We start from the raw sequence: 17,721 nt of genomic DNA, 5'->3' as shown, positions 1-17,721 counted from the left end.
TAACTAGGATATCAGAGGGATTAGCCCAACCCAAATGGTTATCTGGTTACTTTTGAGTTCTGGGATCACTGGCTCAGTGTGCTATTTCCTTTGTCCCCTTGGAGGCACTGTACATACTGAGTGGTTTTCCTCTTTTACAATGACTACTTGGAACACATTTGATGTTGCAGTCCATGGAGGCCAGACTTCGATGTAGATCAGCCAAATGTCCCAGGGCCTGGCACTATGACACTCAGAGACCTCTCTGATGTTCCCTTAGAGGCTTGGCAGCAGTGGATTCTTGGCAGTGCATTTCCCCGACTCTCCAAATTTACAGTTCCTCTTCACATGACACTCAGGCTGCTATAGCTCATGAAGACCTTTATAAAGACCAGCTTGGAACTGAGTATTAGGAAACTGCACACAGAGTATTGTTCTTTCAGGCGTTCAGCAAATATTTGTTGAGTGCCAATTTTATTCCAGGCAGTGTGCTAGGTGATTGAAATACATCAGTGAATAAAGCAACGTTTCTTCCCTCATGGAACTTACATGTAAGCAGGAAAAGACAGATGGTAAACATGATCCATATATGAATTTTATGATAGTATATTGGAAGGTTATAATAAATGTTTATGAAAATGAAAAAGTAGAACAGGGTAAGGTGGATTGAAAGTACAATGTATATGTGGGGGGGCATGGTGAGGTTGGGGCAGGATGCTATATTAGAAGGTGGTTTGAATAGGCCTCATTGAGAAAGTGATATTTAACCAAAGACTTGAACAAGGTGAGGAAATTAACCTTATGAAATTCTGGGGAAACAGCATTCTAGAAAAGGGAACCGTCAATGCAAAGGCCCTGAGGCAGGAATGAGACACATGTTTGAGGAACAGTAAGGAGACCAGTATGGCTGAAACAGAGAGAGCAAGGTGAGTGGCAGAAGAAAATCCAACAGGTAACAAGAAAAGGGACCTGATAGTACAGGGCCTTACCGGACATTTGTAAGGACTTGGAATTTTCCCTTTGAGTGAAATGGGGAGCAAAGGAGTGACGTGATATGACTTAACACGTTAGAAGGATTTCTTTGGCTGTTGTATTGAGAATACACTGTAGGGATCAAGGGGCAAAGCAGGAAGACCATTTAGAATGCTAAGGCAGTAATCTAGATATGAGATAAGGGTGGATTGAACCAGGGTGGTAGCAGTGGAGGTAGTAAAAACTGGTGGGATTCTGAATATATTCTGAAGGTAGAGTCATCAGAATTTGCTGCCAGATTGCTGTAGCATGAAAGAAGTGACAAGTTTGATGCAGATGCTTTTGGCATGACCAATTGGAAGGATAGAATTGCCATCAAATGAGACAGGGAAGGCTATGGGTGGGCAGGTTGGAGAAAAATATCAATAATTTAGTTTTTCAAATGTTGAGTTTGAGATATCTTATGTTCACACAAAGCCCTGTATGTGATTGTTTGTAAAGGTTTTATTCATAACTTTCAAAACTGCAGACAACTCAGATGGCCTTCAACAGATGAAAGGATAAACACACTGTGGTACATCCATGCAATGGCATACTATACAGCAATGAAAAGGAATAAATTAGGGATACACACAACCACATTGATGAATCTCAGATGCATTAACCTAAGTGAAAGAAGCCAGACTCAAATGGCTACGTACTCTAAAATTATATTTATATAACATTGTGCAAGAAGCAAAACTAAAGGCACAGAAAAAAGATCAACATTTGTCAAGAACTGGAAATGTCAGAAAGAGTTGACTACTCAGGGGCACAAGAGAAGTTTTAGGGGTACTGGAAATGTTCTATATCTTGATTGTAGTGATAGTTATACTAACTCTACGTGTTTGGCAAATCTCATAGAACTATATACTAAAAAGGGTGAATTTTATTGTATGTAAATTATACTTTAATAAATCTAAGTTAAAATATTATGTAACCCATTCTTCAAATTGCTGGGGTAGAACACATATTAGTTGAATGAAAATAAATGAATCAATGAACGTGATGAGACAGTGTTTGTAGTAGGGAAAAGCAATCACCTTTTGTGCATCAAGTTTATGTGCCTTGGTCTCTTATAAAGTAGTGAAGACCCTTTATTTTGATTCTAAGTGCTAGTGCCCGAAAGGGGTGACCAGTTGTGGCCACTACTGTAAAATGCACAATGTATGATCATCATAGATTCTGATGGTCTTAGTAAGGCAAGAGCATGTGGATTAAAGCATTCACGCAAAGCATTTGGCAGTATAGGTATGATGAATGTTTCTTGGGTCTTTTCTTTCCTGCTACAGGGATTGTAGCTGTGTTTCATATGCTTCAGAGGGCAGGTTTGAGCTGTGTCCCAATGCGAATGGAAAATGGAAATTTCTGGAAGGTATTTTTAAAATTTGCCTATTTGTACAAACAGACTTTTCTTGATTTTTCTAAATTGTTTGCTCCAGTTTGCATCTGTGGGTTTTTGTTTAGAGAGCAGCTGTAGAGAATTACAGCTCACAGCCTCAGACTTACAGATTCTATCTTTGCACGTTCTGAAATCAGTCAATGTTATTTCAGAGGCTTGCTGCTTGAGGATTCCCTCAGAGCACTTATAGGACCCACCAAAAAGAAACAGCCTGCCTTGGCCTCCACTCCCCTGCTCTGTCTTGAATTTACAAAGTTCCAAGCAAACACAAGAATTATGGTACCTTGTCAGACACAGAGGAAGGCTCTACATCTGTCCCAGGTCCTTGGAGCTCCCAGTTCTCATTATTAGCTTTGATAGAAACTTCCAGTGGGGCCTGGCTAGACAGTAGTCCATAAGCCATTGCCATTAGATGGATTACAGTCACAAAAATAAGCCTTGGACTGTGAGCTGCCTGTAGCTTATCTTAATGCCACAAGAGCATTGAAACGACTGCCTCTAATTAGCCAGCCATATGGCTTTGCTGCATTCGTGAGCTCTACCAACACAGTCAATCAAAGTTTATGCGCTTGTTTCCATTCAGTCCCCAGTCTCATCTGCCCTTTCCCACCTCTGTACCTTTGCTCTTGCTCTTCCCTCCACCTGAAATACTCTCTTGTTCCCAGCCCTCCCAGGTATGCCTGTTGAAATTCTCCCATTCTTTAAAGCCAAGTTTCCATCCCCTCTCCTCTTGGAGGCCTTCCTGAAACTCTGCCCTGGAACATTTCCTCCCTCCATTGACCCTCCTGAGTGATACATATGTCCCTGTCTTAATACTCCTTCTACACTACAAGTGATGGGAGGATAAATACAGGGCTTAGTCATCCCTGTACCTCTTCACCTTTCTCCTTCCTCCACCCTCTCCTCTCCATCTCATCTCTGGGTATGCCACAGAGCCCTGTTCAGAATGCACAATCAGGAAGTGTTTGCTGACGTGAAAAGCCAGAAGTCAGGATGAGCAAATGATTGAAATTCTGCCCTCTGCATTAGCCCCTGGGAAATCAGACAAGTTTTGAGTGTATGCCACTCAACATGCAAATATCTAGCATTGTCTTTAAGTGTTTAGAATTGCAATATATAAACTCAGTTATAATTAAGACTTCAAAACTCTATAGATTTCTTCTACCTCCACATAGAAATCAGAAAAAAATAACACTTCGGCAAACAAAAATGAATGTCTGCTTGAATTTAAGAAACTTGTAGATTCTGATTGTTTAAAGAAAACTTCAAAGCAGAAGGGAACTGAGCTGTATTTAATTCAAAGAGTTCATCTGATTACAGGTGAGACACACAATTCCCTGTATAAATGGCAGCAAACGGCTGCGTTGTCAGTTAGAGAGAGGAACACAAATATGGAGGTAGAATTCATACCTTGTCTGATTTGAAACCTGAATATTTACTGTTGAGATTTGTATGAGATTAGATCTCTCTGTTTAAACACTAAGTCAAGCTTAACAGGAGGAGATATTGCAAATAAACCATGTTCTCTCAAATGGTATCTTTAATCCTTTCATTAAAAAGGAAATCTAGCTGAGCTTTTTAGTGCAGACATTGATGGCTCTATAAATTCTGATGAGCCATGTGCTAGAATTCGTGCACCCTTAATAAGAAAAGGTGTACCTTGCTGACTTATGGATGCAACAGGGCTTACAAGGCACTGGCTTAACACCCAGGAATGTCTGGGTTCCAGTCTTGTCTCTGCTACCAACTTGGGCAAGTCCCTTCTCCTCCCGGGGCCTTGGTTTCCACGTCTACAGATAATTGAATTATGCTGGTATTTTCTATCAATGAACCTTAGGCAATGAAGCAGAGTTCGTTAAGTTGCAGTTCTCCTGCTGTTTTATGCTACTGTTCATTATTTAGTCCATTTGCAACCACACCCTATAGTTTTTAAGTATGGTAACAACTTAAAAGACTGACATGGTGTCAATATATTTTAAATGTCTTTGGCGTTTCATCTCTCTGGATGCATTAACCTTCTCATCATTGTGATGAGTGTTAAAGTCAATCAAGAAAATGTCAAACTTCTGTCAATTTCCTCCCTTGCATTTGTTACTGTGGAGAAACCTCACTGAAAGTATTGTATTTAAAGCACAGTCCCTTAGCTTAACTTCTTCATTTGTGGCAGGGAAGGGTCCAGAAACTGCAGGCATCAAAGCATACTGGGAAATTGGGTTGCTAGCACTCAGCACCTGGCCATTACACCAATATGTGTGCACTACCCCAGCCATGGATGCCTACAGAGATCCATTTGTGGGCCTTGACATAACATGTGACACTCTCATGTGTTGGGACCCAGCCAAGAGTGGCCTGCTCAGTGGGACTAGGAACAAGATCCTGGTTTGGGCCCATGGACAAATCATCCAGCTGTCAGAGGAAATTATCTATCTTTTATCCAGATATTTTGACTTCACGTACTGGGCCTACTGGGTGTATTCAACTGGAAGGGCCCATTTTGTTTCTCTTCACTGATTGCCTGTCTAGAGACAGTTTCCTTCAGAGGGACTGAGGGTGTTGAGCGGGAATCTCAGTATACATGGCCTGCAGAAACAGAAATCTCATGTCTGATGAGTTAGCCTTGCTGTTCAAAGACGTACTTCTCCATCTCTCTCCCTAACCATTTGCACTACTATATTTATAGAATATCAGGGGCATTCTCATCTGCTTCAAGAAGGGAGGTGGAGATGAAATGATTTTTTTTTTAAACCTGGTCACTGCTCTGTAAAGTAGTCAAGTTTACACTGACAATATGAGAAATTTTGACTGCAAAAATAAGCAATGAAATTTTTTTTATTTCCTGGAATTATATCGACACTGGTGATGATGAATATTTTCTTTGGAGTTACAATTTTGCAGTTTGAACTTTTAGCTGGGCTTCCCCCTAATATCTTTTTTTTAATCAATGCTATTCTTTGAAGAACAGTTAATAAAATTATTAAAGAAAATGAAGGAATATTTTCCACCTTCTCCATTTTAAAAGAGATATTCATGATAAGGAAACTTAGTGTCTGATACAGAAACACTCAGAAAGTTGATACCAGCCACTTCAGAAATCAGTGATAGTTATTTTTGTCAGTACAACTGAAATTACTTAGTGAAGTAGTGGTCTGATTATTCTTTTTATTAAACAAAATCCAAAATATTATCTACTTTTATGTCAGAACCTTATTTGAGCATCATTCTGTTTTGAACTTTAAAACCTACTTTACAAATTTGGGAATTCCCTAGTGGTCCAGTGGTTAGGATTCTGGGCTTCTACTGCCAGGGGCCTGGGTTTGATCTCTGGTCAGGGAACTAAGATCCTCAAGCCGTGCGGTGTGACCAAAAAAAAAAAAAAAAAAAAGAATTACTTTTCTTCTGTTCTTGGTACAATCTGAGGCTCAAACCATCTTGACTTATTTTGACTTTGAAAAATGTGAATGCAAAGCGATACTACTATTGGTGTTATTGCTTTTTTCCTTGAATTCAACAAATATTTGTATCATTAGCCAGATACCAGGCACCTTGTGTGTTTTCAGTGGTCTGCCACTATGTCAGCCTTAAAAGGCAGGCTGGCTCTGTGAACCCCAGGTATACTGAGCAAAGGGCAAGATTCTGGAAAGTGGAACACACCTATGAAATGGCAAGTCCCAAGAAACCCCTCAAGAGGGCTTGTACGATACACTCTGAGAGAACCTACCCACTGAAGGAACATGCACGTGGTTTGATTCTGTAAGGAACGCCAGATCCATTCATGTCTGTCCTCTTCACTTCTGTGTCCTCCAGTGCCTAGGGTAGTACCTGGTGCTTAGTAGGTGCACAATTAATATTTCTTGTGTGTATCAGTTATGGAAAGAGCCTTCTCACAATGAGTTGCTGTAAGCTCTTTTCAATAATATAGTCTCCCATAACATTTAAAATCGAATCCAATTTAACAGAAATGCACACTAAACCCTCGTCTTCAGAAACATGTCTCAGGTAAAAAAGACGTGCATTTAAAATATATGACCATAGGTGTGTGGGTTTATTTCTGGGCTTTCTATCCTGTTCCATTGATCTCTATTTCTGTTTTTGTGCCAGTACCATACTGTCTTGATTACTGTAGCTGTGTAGTATAGTCTGAAATCAGGGAGCCTGATTCCTCCAGCTCCATTTTTCTTTCTCAAGATTGCTTTGGCTATTCGGGGTCTTTTGTGTTTCCATACAAATTGTAAAATTTTTTGTTCTAATCCTGTGAAGAATGCCATTGGTAGTTTGATAGGGATTGCATTAAATCTGTAGATTGCCTTGGGTAGTATAGTCATATACACATTACTATATATAAAATAGATAGCCAACAAGGACCTACTGTATACCATGGGGAACTATACTTAATATTTTGTAATAACCTATAAGGGAAAAGAATCTGAAAAAGAATGTATATATGTATATATATACATATATATGTGTGTATATATGTATATATATACATATATGTGTGTGTATATATATACATATATGTGTGTATATATATATATAAATGAATCACGGCTGTACACTGGAAACTAACATGTTATAAATCAATTATATTTCAATAGAAAATTTTAAAATAAAATATATGACTACTCAAAACCATTCTTGGAATGAAGAGGTTACATAGGTCTCTGTTTTAGTCAAGAGCTGCTGTAAGTCCTTGGTGTTCATCACTTTGATTTCTAACTCTCACCATCCTTGGCATTTGAGCATCTCCATCAGCTGATCTTCTCACCTTTTTGCCCTTTTAAAGACACAGACACTCTGGTTTGGATTACCTGGGAGATTATCTACAGCCACCTTCCATGTGATGACTGAATCTTTTCTCCAACATCCCCAGCAAATGTTCAGGCAGCCTCTACTGAGGTGTAGGGGAACAAATGGGCCTGTGCTTTGCAGCCAGACAGACCTTTGGGTGAACCATGGACAGGTTGTTTCACCTGTTTGAGTGCCAGTAAAATAGGGATAATAACACCTCAGTTCCAGTGTTGCCATGACGATTAAATGCAGTGGTATATGGGTGAAGAGTCAGGGGTCTCAGTGACAGTGCTGAATTCTATTCTGCCTGGAGAACAGTCTTCCTCTACTCCCAGTTGAAGATACTGCTTCCCAGATGCTGGGACCCAACCTGTTACTCAGGAAAAGGAGCAACGTCAGGTCAGGATCTCAGCATGCTCAGCTGCTAGTTGGTCTGGCTGCTGGTCTCTCCCTCACCTTTCAGGACCAGCCTTTGTCTGCCTGCCTTTTCCTCTTGTGCTGGCCTTCAGGTGTCAGGGGCAAAATGCCTCACCAGCTCCCCAGATACCCACAGATTCATGAGCCCCACATGGTGACTCTGCTGCCAACCACCTCCCATTCTAAGGCAGTCAACCCTCAGGTAGGCAATGTCAGAGCAAAGTTCCTCCTTTCCCTCCCTGTTCCAATACCATTGTCTCCATGAACTTTGCAAAGTAAAATTGATCATTTTAAAGTGATAAGAATTTTAAGCTGAAAAAGATCTGATTTCTTTTTTGTTTGATCTAAAATTCAGTGTGCAATCACAAATGTGATAAAGACCTACTATGTGCTGGGCATTGGGTCAGCCACAGGAAGGGATACAAAGTCAAGCGAGGTACAGGCTCTGCCCTCGAGGGCCTTGTGGAGAAAGGTGAGCACGATGTGGAAAAATACTCAGCTGTGTCCTACATATGGTAGTAGAACTGCATCATTTGGGGAGGCATGGAAGGGGATTCAAAGGAGTGACGAGCTAACTTCTACAAGTCGGGTTCAGGAAAGGCGTCACCCTGCTCCCTTGCACTAGGGGTCTTAGTGAAATGTGACCCAAACCACAGCTTAGAATCTGCTGGGCAGCTTTTGAAAAACTGCGGACTTCCTGCATCAGACTCTCCTTAGGGCTGCTGTGAAACAGGTGGGGAGCCAGGGCAGTCCTTTAAATGGGGGCAGCAATTTGCTCTTCAGAAAAACAGTATGTTTTAAGAGTTCTCATTTCGGAAGTGCATCCTATACTAGCAAAACTGTTTTCTCCCTTTTCTTTCAAGATATGAATTGGAATGTCAAAATAAATCCAGCTGATTTCTTAGAAAAATTAGAACATCTAATTATCTCGTGCCTCTACCATGCCACTGGTATCTGGTCCTCCAGTTACAGTTGGGAAACAGAAACAGTTCTTAGGGAAAGGGTGCATATGCTCTGGATGCATATAAGAGAGGGAACGGCATTTTATGTGTGGAGGCAGCAGAGAGATGAGGAGAAGAAGAGGCGTAATGCAATGACATTGGCAGTGAGCCTAGACTCAGACCTAGACTCAAATCTAGGTTCTTTACCTCTTACTAATGTGTGACCTTGAACAAGTCTCTTAAGTTTTCTGAGCCTCAATTTCTTTTTTAAAAAAATTATTTATAGAAATTTTTGATGAATTAATGAATAGATGGATAAATTGTAGTCACTCTGAAGGCAATTTGGAAGCACTCGTTGGCATTTAAAATATTTGATTTCATATTTCAGAATCTAAAGTATAGTACAAATGCACCAAGAGGTAAATTCTGGAACAATAACTAAAGAGATAACTTTGGTCACCATCTGGGATTAGTGTAAGCTTTAAGGAGAATCTTTACTTCTATCTATGATTTAAAAAATATTAACAGGGTATTTTGTACATGTACTGCTTGGATAATTAAGAGAATTTAAATTTTAGAAAACCAAATACAGTAATTGTCTTAGAGCCAAGATAAAATAATTATTACCATTAATCATTCCATGCATGTGACTTTTTGGTTCCTGGCTGCCAAAGGAAAATGAACAATATAAAAGATTACATAATATTGTCTAATGAAAGGAAACAGACCAGTTGAGATATTTTATTTCTACTAAGCTCCTCCCAATATCAAATACTACACTTCTATAAATTCTTTGTATAAACTATCATATAAATGACAGAAATAACATTCGGGGTGCTATCTTATTAGAAGTTTTAAACAAATTGCAAAAGCATTCTTCATAAAACATTTTCTTGGGAATTCCCTGGTGGTCCAGTGGTTAGGACGCTGCTTTCACTGACAAGGGCCCAGGTTCCATCCCTGGTCGGGGAACTAAGATCCTGCAAACCACGCGGCAAGGCCAAAAAAAAAGTTTACATAAAGATGAAAGATAAGAGGGAGGCATAAATAAATATAGGTCAAAAAACACATTTTCTTCCACCAACTAGTTAAAAATGATAGACATTACTATTTGAAGGCTCAGTGAAGCAATTAATGTAATCCAAATACATTATATTCAAGTAGTATAATCTGAATAAGGATAAAGATACCATATTTTCATTATTTTATACAATATGATATATTATTTACATTAAAGTGTTTTCATAATGATGGTTACATAAATGTAACCTTTTTTATTAAATATTCTCACCAAAAACAGTGGTAGTCTAACAATAAACTCACACTAAGATATGGTAGATGATCTGCTGCTGTTTTTCAGTTATTCATCTTTCATGTATAGGTAGAAAAAGTAATTAATAACACATGGGCCACAAAAACATGATTTATAACGTGAAGAGTTTATATGATTTCTTAAATGTATGCACCTGTTCTCGCCTTGATCAGTTCATGTTTAAGCACTCCTTGGTAAATGCATTTCTTTTTTTTATTGAACTATAGTTGATTTACAATGTTGTATTAGTTTCAGGTGTACAGCACAATGATTCAGTTATACATATATATATATATTTAAATATATATTAAATAATAGGTGGAAAGGAGAATTTAACCCAAGTTTTCTCTGAACACTTTGAGGTTCAGAATAGTTCACAAAGCTGGAGGCAGGAAATCTGGGCAAGACAGTTAACCTCTCCTTTTTAAAAAACTTTTTATTTATTTATTTATTTATTTATTTTTGGCTGTGTTGGGTCTTCATTGCTGTGCGTGGGCTTTCTCTAGTTGCAGCAAACGGGGGCTACTCTTCGTTGTGGTGCGCGGGCTTCTCATTGCAGTGGCTTCTCTTGTTGCGGAGCACGGGCTCTAGGCACGCGGGCTTTGGTTGTTGTGGCACGCAGGCTCAGTAGCTGTGGCACACGGGCTCAGTAGTTGTGGCTCGTGGGCTCTAGAGTGCAGGCTCAGTAGTTATGGTGCACGGGCTTAGTTGCTCCATGGCATGTGGGATCTTCCTGGACCAGGGATCGAACCTGTGTCCCCTGCACTGGCAGGTGGATTCTTAACCACTGTGCCACCAGGGAAGCCCGAGACAGTTAACTTCTCTTAACCCCAGTTTCCTCATCTGCTAAATGGAGATTCATTTTAAAAATTGAGACATAATTCACATACCATAAAATCTACCCTTTTGAAATGTGTGATTCAGTATTGATAGTATAGTCACAGTTTTGAAACCATCAATACAATCAATTTTAGGATATTTTCATGAACCCAAAAGGAAACCCATACCTATTAGCTGTTACTGCCCATTCCCCAACTCCCTGCAGCCCTTGGCAATCACTCACCTATTTTCTGTCTTTATGGATTTGCCCATTCTGAACATTTCATACAAATGAAATCATTCAGTATGTGACTTTCTGTGTCTAGCTTCTTTTACTTAGCATAATGTTTTTGAGGTTGTAACATGTATAAGTAGTTCACTCCTTTAATTTCTTTCATCAGTGTCTTAGAGTTTTCTGCATACAGGTCTTTTGTCTCCTTGGGTAGGTTTATTCCTAGGTATTTTATTCTTTTTGTTGCACTGGTAAATGGGAGTGTTTCCTTAATTTCTCTTTCAGATTTTTCATCATTAGTGTATAGGAATGCAAGAGATTTCTGTGCATTAATTTTGTATCCTGCTACTTTACCAAATTCATTGATTAGCTCTAGTAGTCTTCTGGTAACATCTTTAGGATTCTCTATGTATAGTATCATGTCATCTGCAAACAGTGACAGCTTTATTTCTTCTTTTCTGATTTGGATTCCTTTTATTTCTTTTTCTTTGACTGCTGTGGCTAAAACTTCCAAAACTATGTTGAATAATAGTGGTGAGAGTGGGCAACCTTGTCTTGTTTCTGACCTTAGCGGAAATGGTTTCAGGTTTTCACCATTGAGAATGATGAGATGTTTAACTTTTTGAGGAACTGACGAGCTGTTTTCCAAAGTGGCTGCACCGTTTTACATTCCCACCCCTAATGTATGGAGGTTCACATTCTCCACATCCTCCTCAACACTTTTTATTATAAGTCTTTTTTGACCGTAGACTTTCTAGTCCGTATGAAGAGGCTAAATGGTGATTCTAATTCCTATTCTTTTGTGAGAATTATAAATATATAATTATAAGGAAGAGTTTAGAAAACTATAAAGTGTTCATGAAGTATGAAATATTAGTAAGAAATAACTCTGGGTTCATAGCCTGGGTTTATCATGAATGTTGAGCTTTGGAATTTCTTTTGTGAGTTTTAGGGAATTAAGGCAGGATTTGGAGGAAGGAAATATTTTTAGAAATATTCATCAGCCACTAGTGAAAAAATAATGCATCTAATTCAGAACCCAAATAGCTTTATTTTAGATGTTTCTGTACGTCAGTGTAATTGGTGAGATTCTCAAAATTATGACACTCTAAAGCAAAAGTGCCTTCATTTTTCTTCTTTTTTTAAAGTTATCCTTTAAAAAGTTTTTTTTTTAATTTTTAAATTTTTGGCCATGCCACACAGCATCCAGGATGTTAGTTCCCTGACCAGGGATTAAACCCATGCCCCCTGCAGTGGAAGCATGGACTTTTAACCACTGGACCACCAGGGAAGTCCCAAAAGTGGCTTCATTTTTCCAGTGTGATTATGAAGTGAACACTAGTTAAAATGATGCCCCAAACTTGTCCCTTTATTGAATTTTCTGCTCTAGGCCCTGCCAAGTGAGTCATTGGCCTATGAGACCTCTTTAGCTAATGTTTATATGCTGAGGACACTGTTAGCATTGGCTAGAGCTGGAGGCCCTTTGTGGCGTGGTAAAGAACATGGGCTTTGGAGTTACACTGATGCTCTTCACTCCTTCAAATCTGATCTTAGGCGAGCCACTTACCTTCCTAAATCCCCTCATAAGTTTGCTGTGAGACTTAAGTGAGATAATACCTATGGAAAGCACCTAGCACTGTGCTGGAAAAAAAGTACTCAGTAAAGGGAACTTTTTTTTCTTATCACCACTATCAGGCTGGCCAGTAAGACAAATCCCACCTGGATCCACAGCCCTAAGTTTAGGGTCAGACTCAGAAGGAGGGATCTATTTTGAGTAAGTGTTACCATTTATTATTATCATGGTGATTATATCATTAATAGTTTTGTTGAGGTACAATTCACATACAGTAAACTACACATGTTTAAAGTGTGCGATTTAATTAGTTTTGACATGTGTATACATCCAAGAAACCACGATCAAAAGAAAGATAGTGGAGCTTCCCTGGTGGCGCAGTGGTTGAGAATCCGCCTGCCAATGCAGGGGACACGGGTTCGTGCCCGGCTCTGGGAAGATCCCACGTGCCACGGAGCGGCTGGGCCCGTGAGCCATGGCTGCTTAGCCTGCACGTCCAGAGCCTGTGCTCCGCAACGGGAGAGGCCACGACAGCGAGAGGCCCGCGTGCCGCAAAAAAACCCCAAAAAACAAAGAAAGATAGTGAATCTACCCAAGACCCCCACATCTTCCTTGTGCCCCTTGGTAATCCCTCACTCCTACCCTTACCCACCCCCAGTTCCCAGGTAACCATTACCTGATTTCTCTCTCTATAGATTAGTTTGCATTTTCAGGAGTACTATGTAAATGGAACCATTGAATATGTACAATTTTTGGTCTGGCTTCTGTCACTTAGCATAATTATTTTGAGATTCATCCACATGGAGTATATCAATAGTTTATTCTTTTTATTGCTCAATAGTATTATATGCTGATTCTCTGACTCTACTACAATTTGTTTATCCAATCATCTGTTGATGGACATCTGTACAGTTTTCAGTTTAGGGCTATTACAAATAAAGTTGCTATGAATGTTTGTGTACAAGTCCTTACCTGAACATTTGCTTCATTTCTCTTTGATAAATACCTAGGAATGAAGTGGCTAAATCATATTGTAGATGCATGTTTTTAACTTTCTAAGAAATTGCCAAACTGTTCTCCAATGTTCTGCCCTTTACATTTCCAACAGTTTTGTATGAGCGTTCCTGTTCCTCCACATCCTGGCCAACACATAGTATGATCAGCCTTTTGATTTTAGCCATTCTAATGACTATGTAGTTGTATGTCATTTTGGTTTTCATATGCATTTCCCCAATGACCAATTATTTTTAGCATCTTTATATGTGTGCTTATTAACCATTCATATATCTTCTATGATGAAGTGTCTGTTGAAAACTTTTGCCCAATTTTAAAAATTGGGCTGTTTGCTTTCTTGTTATTGAGTTGTGAGGATTCTTTATATATTTGGATACAAGTTCTCTATCACATATATGGTTTTCAAATATTCTCTTCCTGTCTGCTGCTTGTCTTTTAATTCCCTTATCACTTTCAAAGAGTAGAAGTTTTTATTTAACTTTGATAAAATCCAGTTTATCAATACATTCTTTTATGGATCGTACTTCAGTGTCATATCTAAAAAAATCTTTGCCCAACCTGAGGTCACAACTGTTTTCTCCTATAGTTTCTTACAGAAGTTTTATAGTTTTAGCTTTTACATTTAGGTCTATAATCCATTTTAAGTTAATGTCTGAGTATGATGGGAAGTATGGATGATCAGATGGTTTATTTTTACATATTGATATTCAATTTTTCCAGCACCACTAGTTGATAAGACTGTACTTGCTCTACTGAATTGCCTTTGCACTTTTGTCAAAAATCAGTTGTTTATATATGTGTGGGTTTATTTCTGGACTCTCCACTTCTGTTCCATTGATCCATTTTTCTACTTTTATGCCAAAACCACATTGCTTTGATTATTGTAGCTTTACAATGTCAAAATCAGTCACTATTTGCCCTGTTTTTTTCTAAAGTTGATTTAGTCTTTTATCTTTTCATTGGAATTTAAAAATTATATTGTCAACTTCTACAAAAAACCTGATGGGTTATTGATTAGGATTGTTGTGAATCTGTAGACCAATTTGGAAAAACCTGACATCTTAACAAATTGAGTCTTCTGACCAATGAACAGGAGCTCTATGTTTTCATTTATTTAAGCCTTCTTTAATCATCTCGATAACATTTTATAATTTTCAGTGCACAGGTCCTTCACGTATTTTGCTAAAATTTTCTCTTAGTTTATCTTATTTTTAGTTGCTATTGTAAACATTTTTATTTCAATATCTGATTGATCATTGATACCATATGGAAATAAAATTGATTTTTGTATATTGATCTTGTAATCTACAATGTTGCTAAACTAATTTATTAGTTTTAGTAGCATGTCATCTGTTAATAAAAGTAATTTTACTTTTTCCTTTCCAATATGGATGCCTTTCATTATTTTTTCTTGCCTAATTTCCATGTTGAACATAAGTGGTGAGAATGGGTATTCTTATCTTGTTCCTGATCTTAGGGAAAAAGCATTCAGTCTTTTCCACTTAATTATGATGTTAGCTGTGTTGTTTTATTGTACATTGCTTTTATCAGGTTGAGGAACTTTCCTTCTATTCCTAGTTTGTTGAGTGTTTTTATAATGAAAGAGTTTTGGATTTTGTCAAATGCTTTTTCTGTGTCTGTTGAGATGATCATGCATTTTAAAAATTTTAATCAATTAATATGGTACATTACATTGATTGATTTTTGGATGTTAAACCAGTGTTGAATTCCTGGGATAAATTGCACATGGTCATGGGGTATAATCCTTTTTATAGCTACTGGACTGGGTTTGCTTGTATTTTGTTGTGGATTTTTGTGCCTATATTCAAAAGGGCTGTTGGTATGTAGTTTTATTTTCCTGTGATGTCTTTGGCTTTGGTTTCAGGGTAATATTGGCCTCAGAGAATGAGTTTGGAAGTGTTCTCTCCTCTTCTACTTTTTGCAAGCATTTGTGAAGAATTGGTGCTAATTCTTCTTTAAATATTTGGTTTAATTCACCAGTGAATCCATCTGGGCCTGAAATTTTCACCCTTGTATATTTTTTAACTACAAGTTCAAATTTTATTAATATATAAAGGGCTATTTTGGTTATGTATTTCTTCTCCTTTTCCTCCTCTTTTCGTTCTTCCCCTCTTCCTCCTCCTCTTTCTTTTACTTAGTATTACTGGTTTATTATAAAGGGTACATCAAAGAGAGCCAAAGAAAGGGCCAAAAGGAAGAGATGCATAGGGCAAGGTATGGGGGAAGGGGCATGGAGCCTCCATGCCCTTTCCAGGTGTGCCACCCTCCGAGAACCTTGATGTGTTTGCCAACCTGGAAGCTCCCCAAACTGCTTTGTTTAGGGGTTTTTATGGAGGTTCCATTACATAGACATGATTGATTAAATCATTGGTCATTGGTGATTTACTCATTTACTCAGTCTTTAGCCCACTCACCCCTCTCCAAAGGTAGAGGGTGGGGATAAAAGTTCCAACCCCCTAACCACATAGCTGGTTCCTCTGGCAACCAGCCTCCTTCCTAAAACTATCTAAGGGCCCACTAAGAGTCACCTCCTTAACATAAACTCAGGTGTGGTTGAAAAGTATTTCTTCTTGAGTGAGCTTTGGTAGTTTGTGTCTTTCAGAAAATTTGTCTGTTTCATTTAAGTTGTCACATTTATCGGCATACATTGTTCATACTATTGATATTTTTTAAAAAGTTTTATCTGTAGAATCTGTTGTCATGTCACCTTTCTTGTTACTGATATCAGTTTTTTTGTCTCTTTTCTGCTTTTGTTCTCATTCGTCTGGCTAGGCTTATAAATTTTATCAGTGTTCTCAAGGAATCCCCTTTTGGTCTCATTGATTTTTTCTATTGTTTTTCTATTTTTTATTTTCTATTTTATTGATATTATTTGGCCTTTATTATTTTCTTTCATCTACTTTTTTGGGTTTAATGTGTTTGCCTTTTTATAGGTTATTAAGAGAGAAGCTAAGGTCATTGATTTGAGGCATTTCTTCTTTTCAAATATAGGCATTTAGCAATATAAATTTCCCTGTACGTACTGCTTCAGTGGCATCACATAACTTCTATTATGTTGTGTTTTCATTTTTGTTCTGTTTAAATTATATTCTAATTTCCCTTTAATTTCTTCTTTGACCCAGGAGTTGTTTTAGGAGTGCATTATTTAGTTTCCAAATATTTGGGGATTTTCCAGACTTGTTTTTCTTATTGACTTCAAATTTAATTCCACTGTGGTCAGAGAATAAACTTTGCATGACTTGAATCCTTCTAAATTTATTGAGAGTTGCTTTATGACCAGAATATTATATCTATCTTGGTAAATATCCCATGTGCACTTGAAAGGAATGTGAATTCTCATGGTATTGGGATTATTCTGTAAATGTCAATTAGATTAATTTAATTGATAGTGTAGTTCATATTTTCTATTTATTTACTGATTTTCTGTCTACTTGTTTTTTCACTTATTAAAAGAAGGGTATTGAAATCTCTATGATTGTGGACTTGTCTGTTTCTCCTTGCACTTCTATCAGTTTCTCTTTCATGTAGTTTGAAGCTCTGCTACTAGGAGTAAAATGTTAAGGATTTTTTTTCTTCTCTTGATTAATTGACAGCTTTATTGTTATGAAATGGCATCTTTAGCTTTGATAATATTCTTTCCTCTGAAATCTCCTTTTTCTGATATTAATATAGCCACTCTGACCTATGGCTAACTCCATCATTCCTTTCCTATAGGGCAAAACTCAAATGAGAGACCCTCTACCTAGGGAAGTAAATGGACTGAAATTGATCACAAAGTGTCTCCACCAAGAAGCTGGAAGCTTGTTACAGCTGTTCATAAAAAAATAATTCCACCAGTGTCCCTCCAGGAAGGTAAGGTCTATTTCTCCAGAAGGCCTCAGGAGAAGGAAAAGAGTTACAATGCTATCAGTGCCAGCAGTAAAATAAAATAATAAAAGTGTCTTGTGTGTGTGATGATACATGTTGAGAAGACCTTTTTAACGTAAGTAACACATTCCTCTGGTTAAGCCAAGCCCCTTCCTGCGTGCATTCATCACTTTTAAGTTGTAGTTTTTTGCATGCAAACACCCAGCACAACTTGCAGAGTGTATGTATCAGTGTCGTCCTCCCTACACTGTTCTAAGCCTGGGTAGTACACCTACTGAGATGAGCAAGAACCCCCGCATTTGAAACAAAACCAGAATACCCAGCAGAGAAAGTTTATTCACTGAA

At 38.1% G+C, this 17,721-nt stretch overlaps 1 protein-coding gene across 2 annotated transcripts in view; it reads left to right on the top strand.

Annotated features, from left to right (window-relative positions):
• VMA21 (vacuolar ATPase assembly factor VMA21) overlaps positions 1–17,419 on the top strand; it is a 74,926-nt gene extending 57,507 nt beyond the window's left edge. The window contains exons 3-4 of one of the 2 annotated variants that reach the window (XM_060087284.1): positions 2,283–2,365; positions 17,224–17,419. In XM_060087284.1, the coding sequence (XP_059943267.1) occupies positions 2,283–2,365; positions 17,224–17,337 (197 nt within the window). In that variant the 3' untranslated portion in view covers positions 17,338–17,419. The remainder of the gene's footprint in view (positions 1–2,282; positions 2,366–17,223) is intronic. The other variant, XM_060087285.1, reaches the window with a different exon arrangement.
• Positions 17,420–17,721: the final 302 nt, after the last annotated feature.

Source organism: Mesoplodon densirostris, chromosome X, assembly GCF_025265405.1.
Source record: "Mesoplodon densirostris isolate mMesDen1 chromosome X, mMesDen1 primary haplotype, whole genome shotgun sequence".
NCBI classification, from domain to species: domain Eukaryota; kingdom Metazoa; phylum Chordata; class Mammalia; order Artiodactyla; family Ziphiidae; genus Mesoplodon; species Mesoplodon densirostris.
This window is presented reverse-complemented; position numbering and strand designations above follow the sequence as displayed.